Source organism: Sapajus apella, unplaced genomic scaffold, assembly GCF_009761245.1.
Source record: "Sapajus apella isolate SASKATOON/1434 unplaced genomic scaffold, GSC_monkey_1.0 scaffold782, whole genome shotgun sequence".
Classification (NCBI taxonomy): domain Eukaryota; kingdom Metazoa; phylum Chordata; class Mammalia; order Primates; family Cebidae; genus Sapajus; species Sapajus apella.
This window is the reverse complement of record NW_022437708.1, coordinates 21,453-28,466: the sequence shown is the minus strand read 5'-3', so window position 1 is coordinate 28,466 and position 7,014 is coordinate 21,453. Positions and strand designations below refer to the sequence as shown.

General features: G+C 52.5%; 1 protein-coding gene across 1 annotated transcript; it reads right to left on the bottom strand.

Moving 5' to 3' along the window:
* Positions 1 to 38: 38 nt before the first annotated feature.
* On the bottom strand, positions 39 to 3,117 carry LOC116546342. Its single transcript, XM_032272637.1, has 2 exons — positions 2,834 to 3,117; positions 39 to 269 (listed from the first exon to the last, which is right to left on the bottom strand). The coding sequence occupies exons 1-2, from the start codon at positions 3,017 to 3,019 to the stop codon at positions 168 to 170; spliced, it is 288 nt and encodes a 95-aa protein (XP_032128528.1). The 5' UTR covers positions 3,020 to 3,117; the 3' UTR covers positions 39 to 167.
* Positions 3,118 to 7,014: the final 3,897 nt, after the last annotated feature.

Genomic DNA, 7,014 nt, shown 5'->3' with positions numbered 1-7,014 from the left:
TCCATGGCATGAGGAGGAAACCCCAGCTTCCTCACCTGTGAAATGGGGAGTGAAGAAGCCTCTGTGCAGGGCAGTCAGAGGAATCAGTGAGTCAGAGCTTGTCGAAGCATTCAGCACTGTGCCTGATATGTGGCAGGAATGCCGGATGTGCCACTCCCAACCCTGCATTACCTGGCTGCGAGGCCGTACAGGTCCAGCAGGGGTTTGCAGAGCCTCTTCAGTGCCCTTGAGAACATGGCCTCAGCCCAGGACAGCATCTGTTGGACCACCTGGAGAGGGAGGGAACAGTGAGAGCTTTCTCAGTCATTAAGTGCCAGCCACGCCCCATCCTTGCTCTCACTTACCAGTTCCAGGGCACCTTTCACAGCCCCCAGGGCCACCCTGATGGGCCTGGAACCCCATTGCCTGGCATCCCAGGCACCCAGTCCCGCAGCTGCCACATGGCTTCCTCAGGCCCCTCCCACCACACCTCCTTGAGGGGCCACAGCATCACCTCCAGGTAGGCGTCCTTCAGTGTGGTCAGGGGCTGTGCAACGGGCAGCCACCCCCCACCATGACGCCTCTGGGCAGCTCAGAGGCCCAGCCCAGGCAGCAAGGAGATAGGGCCTGTTCCTGGGAATAAGATGGTGGGGGAGGAGGGACAAAGAACAGAGCAATGGGCACTGGAGAATGCAGACGAGTTGTCACAGCAGACCTGAGCCGCCTCTGCAAGGCCTGCTCATAGGTTGTCTGGGAACTTGGATTTGGGGAGGGTTCCCACCAGTCCTAGAAGTGATCTGAGGCTTTCTGCACCTGAACTGTTTGCACAAACGTGGTTTATGCTGGACACCTGCTTGCCTCCTAGGAGTCTGACAGTGTGGTCTGCACCAAGCAGCTCCTGCAAATGTGGCAGCCCCCACTAAACACCCTGGGTGACATAGTGCTGGGACAGCCAAGTGCATCCCATGTGAAGGCACTGGGACTGGGAAAGGACACTGGGTGCTGGCCCTGGTTCCCCCTGGACTCCACGCCGGCCCCCTTCCCTGCACCGACACTCCTGCCTCCTCTGGCTGTAGTCAATCACAGCCTCGAACAGCACAGTGTGCCGAGTCCTGGAACACTCCTCCCAGTTCACTGCCCTCTGGGTGGCCATGAGACTCTGGCACAGCAGAGAGGATGTGAAGGTGACATTCAACAGCCAGTCAGAGGGACGCCCACACTGGCGCTGGGCAGGGTCTTAGCCCCAGATGGTGGAGAGGCCACAAGTTCCTCGTCCTGCCAGGGCAGTTGGGGCAGACACTGTGAGCGTTTGATGACCACGTGCCCACAGAGAGCTCATTGTGGAATGAGAAAGAGACCCTGTGGCAGTGACCTTCACAGAAACAAGGCTGTACACTCAAAAGAAAGCAGGTGGAAGACTGGAGAAACCTAGGCAGCAGGTGTAAGGGATGTTAGCTTGGGAGACCCTCTAAGAATGAGACAGCAGACCACGAAAAAAAGAAGGTTGGGCCAGGCGTGGTGGCTCCAACTTATAATCCCAGCATTTTGGGAGGCTGAGGCAGGTGGATCCTGAGGTCAAGAGATCAAGACCATCCTGGCCAACATGGTGAAACCAATCTCTACTAAATATTCAAAAATTAGCCAGGCATTGTGGTGCATGCCAGTAGTCCCAGCTACATGGGAGGCTGAGGCAGGGCAGGAGAATTGCTTGAACACGGGAGGCAGAGGTTGCAGTGAGCCAAGGTCATGCCACTGTGCTCCAGCCTGGTGACAGTGAGACTCCATCTCAAAAAAAAAAAAAAAAAAAAAAACACAAACACACACACACACCACCATTTGCAGGACTGGATGTGAAAAGGGACAAAAAAAATGTACAAGGTGAAATGTGTGCTGTAGAAGAACCACCATCTGTTCAGCTGCTGAGCACACCATCATTCCTAACTCAGCAAAAGAACCCACCCGTCTTGAAAAACTACAAGTGAAACACTGTTTCCAAAATGCATTTTTATGGTTGGAAATCTGTTTTTCCCAAGCCCTCCTTCCAGTCCTTGGCACTGTGACAAGTGTTCCTCACCCCTGGGGACGTGGGGCTGGAGATGCAAAAGGGAAAGTCACCAAGGCTGAGTTTCAGCTGCCTGCATCCTTGCAGCCAGGGCCAGGGAGCCATGAAAGGTTCCCTAGCTCCCACTGTCCACGCTGGACTCACAGGGCAAAGCTCTGCTGCAGTGGCCAGGCTCACCTCCGTGAACTGATTGCTCAGGGTGGGCCCTGAGTCATTCTTGAAGGTCTGGCTGACACAGAGATGCCTCTTGTTGCTGCTCTCGTCCCAGTTCTTCCAATAGCTCGCCTCCAGTTCAAGCAATTCTCCTGCCTCAGCCTCCAGAGAAGCTGAGATTACAGGCACCTGCCACTATGCCTGGCTAATTTTTGTATTTTTAGTAGAGACAGAGTTTCACCATGTTGGCCAGGCTGGTCTCAAACTCCTGACCTCGTGATCTGCCTGCCTCGGCCTCCCAAAGTGCTGGGATTGCAAGTGTGAGCCACTGCACCTGGCCTTGTTTCATTTTGTTTTGTTTATTATTTGTTTATTTTAGAGACAAGATCTCACTTTGTTGCCCAGGCTGGAATACAGTGGCACCATCTTGGCTCATTGCAACCTCTGCCTCCTGGCCTCAATCAACCCTGGATGAATAGACATAAGACTGAGGCTGAAGTGCCAGCCCTGCATCCATCCTATATGGCTATGCTACTGGGAGCAAGTTCATCTCTATGGGGATGAGCTCAGGGTACTCAGATCACCACTTGCCTGACTCTGGTGCTCTCTCTGGACATCCCACCTGGCCTGGGCACCCACCTTGTGGCTGAAGGCTGGCATCTGTGTGCAGTGGAGCTCGTGGCCCAGCTCCAGCCTGTAGGTGCTGTCTGAGCCGCTCTCTGTCTGCAGCTTCTGGCTGGTGCTGCACAGTGCACTGGTTGCTTTGCCTGAGCTGTGAGGATCGATCAAGAGAACGCTGCCCTCCTCTGCCAGGCAGCCCTCCATCAGGGCTCCAAGAAGAGGAGGGTCCAGCCCAGCTTGGCCTCAGCCATGTCCCCCTGGCCCTGTGCTCTCCTTCACCCATCACTCCATTAGAATCTGTCCATGGGGAGGCGTTAAGAGATGGATGAATGTCCCCTCAACAGACACATCTTTTTTTCGTTAATGAGCAGGTACTAAGTCCTACTCAGAGCCCACAGAAGGATTAATGGAAAATCCTGTGGTGACAGCATATTTTAGCTCACAGAGCCACAGCCGCAGGAAACAGGGCAGGCCCTGCCACCTCCACCTGCCCCACAGCCAGGCATATGGTGCCTTACCCAGGAGGCTGTACTGGATCCTCAGGGAGTTGGTCCAGAGCCAGCCCCGCCACTGCAGCAGACCAAGGGCACACAGCTCCGCCAACCATGGCACAAAGAGCTCAGCACCCAGGGCGGCCACCCACCGTCCATCCTCCTCCTTCCTTTCCAGCAGTGCTGCAGGGACAGAGAAGAGGCAGGTGAAAGGCTCAGCCCCCAGGGACCAACACTCCCAGCCCCAGGCAAAGAGGGGACTTGGGAATACCTCAGTGGCCTGGGGGTTGGGGGCTCCTTGAAGAGTCAACACCTGTGCCCTGCACAACAGGCCACAGACAGGCCTGATCATGGCTCACTGCAGCCTTGACCTCCCAGGCTCAGTCAATCCTCCCACCTCAGCCTCCCAAATAGCTGGTACTACAGACATGTGCCACCACATTGGCTAATTTGTGTGTGTGTGTGTGTGTGTGTGTGTGTGTGTGTGTATATATATATACACACACACATATATATATATATATATTTTTTTTTTGTATAAACAGGTGTCTCACTATGTGGCCCCCGCTGGTCTTGAACTCCTGAGCTTAAGCAATCCTCCTGCCTTGGCTTCCCAAAGTGCTGGGATTATAGGCATGGGACACTGTGCTTCGCCCAAAAACAAAGTAGAACGAGGCTGGGTGCAGTGGCTCATCCCTGCAATCCCAGTACCTTGGGAGGCCAAGGCAGGGAGATTTCCTGAGGTCAGGAGTTCAAGACCAGCATTGCCAACATGGGGAAACTGTCTCTACTAAAAATGCAAAATATATATATATATATATATATTAACTGGGTACAGTGGTGGGCACTTGTAATCCCAGCTACTCGGGAGGCTGAGGGAGGAGAATCACTTGAATCCAGGAGGCAGAGGCTGCAGTGAGCCAAGATTGCATCATTGCATCCAGTCCCAGCAACAGTGTGAGACTGTCTCAAAAAAAGAAAAAAATATATATAAGGAAACAAAATCAAATAGGACAGATGACAAAAGAATTAACCACACATCATGGGTTGTCAGGTAAATTTCACCTTGTGAAGCTTCTCCTTCTGCAACACTGAAGGTCATCCAGAACACACAGGTGGAACTGGGCCAGCTGTTATGACTCCCAAACACCCACATGAGGTGGTCAACAGCCACCGCTCCAAGTGCCCTCAGCCCCAGCTCCTGTCCTTACCTTGGAATCTTTCAGAACCCATAAGCCGCACACCCAGGTGCCACCACCCTGGCTCTGGCACAAGGACAGCACCTGCTCAGCCTGTGTGTGTTTGTTTTAAATGCCCAGTGTATTTTAGGTCAAAATGTTACATGTGTTTCTTATCATGGGTGAGAAGAAAAACAGCCCCAAACCCGCTATTTTAAGGATAGTGGGGGCAGCTGGAGGTTGGGGGAGGTTCTGGGGGCTTACACTGAACCTGCGTCTGTCCTTAGATGGGATGTTGATATTGAAAGGCTGGGTTGATGAGGACCATCAGGAGGCATTTGGCCCACACCCTGGCCTGGCCATGGAGGAGACAGGGCACAAGGGGTCTAATCTCGTACCTGTCACGTCGGCCTGGTCACTCAGCAGATGGCTCAGCAATGCGGAGAGGCCAGCTTGCTGCCCGCCTGCCACGTGAGGTTCCTTGTAAAGATGACAGGGCTGCCCCCGTCACCAGTTTCATCTCCAGCTGCAATTGGAACTGCTCAGCCTTGCCGACCATGGGTGGCTGCAGGTCACTCTAGCCCTGAAAAGGCCTTGGTGTCACCTGGAATGACAGGCTTGACCAGCAAGCCCAGGCATCACCACACAAGCTGGGACTAGAGAGAGGGTAAGAGACAGCCCAGCTAATGGCTTTCTATGCCGATCCTTCCCCAATTTTTGTTTTTTATTGAGATGGAATCTCATTCTGTCACCCAGGCTGGAATGCAGTGGCGAGATCCTGGTTCACTGCCACCTTTGCCTCCTGGGTTCAAGTGATTCTCCTGCCTCAGCCTCGCAAGTAGCTGGGATGACAGGCACATATCACAGTGCCCAGCTAATTTTTCTATTTTTAGTAGAGATGCAGTTTTGCCATGTTGACTGGGCTGGTCTCAAACTCCTGAGCCCAAGTGATCCACCCGCCTTGGCCTCCCAAAGTGCTGGGATTACAGGCGTGAGCCACTGTGCCCAGCCCTTCCTCAATTTTTTTGAACTCCAGATTTCTCAAAATTAGAAACCTGTGTTACAAACTCAGACATAAATACAAAGGACTCCTCTTCTCTCCTTGACTACCCCTCATTGGCTCCATCAGGAACTCAGTTGACCGTAGCTATGGAATGTGACTAGAATCAACCCCATCTGTCACCTCCGCTGAGCACCAGCTCCAGCCCTGCTCATAGTGCCTGTCTCACTGCAACATCCTCCCGGCTCTCCCGGCTCCCATCCCGCCGCTGGTAACTGATCTCCACATGGTGACCAGACACATCGAATGATGGCACACTAGCATTTCTTACAGTACAATCCAAAGTCCTTGAGAAGGCCAGTGAAGCCAGAACTTTGTTGGTCACTGGTGCAGACACTGGCAGGTGGGCCACGGGGACAGCTCACTACACTCCAAGGCCCTACAGGGGAGATCCTCTAGAAAAGCCATGAGCAACTACAAATACCATCTTTGATGGCCCCGCCAACCTGCGGACACACACCACACCCCCCTCTGGTAGCCACTAACTGGTCAGTTCACCCAAAAGATGTCAAAACAATACTCGCTATTACCAGACCGTCACTACTTAATGTTGTGTTTCCCTGATCCCCACCGCCATGTGTGTATCTGTGTACAGATGTATCTGTACATGGATGTGTGTAGATGTGTAGGTATACAGATATATGGAAATACATGGATATGTGTGTACAAATGTGTAGATATGGATGTGTGTGTACAGTGATGTGTGTGTACATGGATGTCTGCATGTAGACATATGAATGTGTATACGGATATGTGTGTGCGGATGTGTCTAAAGACGTGTGTATATACATGGATGTGTATATATGAACGTATGTGTGCAGATATGTCTACATGTGGATGTAAATGCTCGCAGCTTTTCCTGCTGACAGGCACATCCTAGCGCTGGCTTTCTCCAGTGTATATCGGAGGCTGCGCGGTGTGTCAGAGCTTCCTCAGGGTGCACGTGAGCAGGGTGAGCACAGAATTTCTCTCCCAAACAACACTTTGCAGTTAAAGAGAACACTAGTTACAAATGAGTCAGGTCGGCATGCGTAAACTGAGGCAACCCAGGACCCAAACCCCACACATCGGTGGAGGCGGTGCCAAGCAGAACACTTCCCACACCAACCTTAAATCCCATAAACTTTGAGACAAGTTGAACCCAAGCTCTCACAATTTGTATTCATGAGCTCATCTGCCTCAGTTTCCTCATCTTGTATGGGGTTACAAAGAGGACTTGAAGAAGGGACCTCCTGTCTGCTGGAATAGGCTCCAGAAAGTTACAGAGCGCCAGCTGTTGATGTAATTGTGATGAGTCTGGGGCGGATGGAACTAGAATTTCTCCAAAGGCAAATAAACATTCCAGGCTTCAGACAGCTCTATAGGGAGTGAGTGGCAGGAAGGTCCAAGGGGAGGTACAGGCAATCTGTGCTTGCACATTTAGCAAATACTGAGATGTTCAAGGGCCCCTGGGAGTTCTGGAAATGAGGC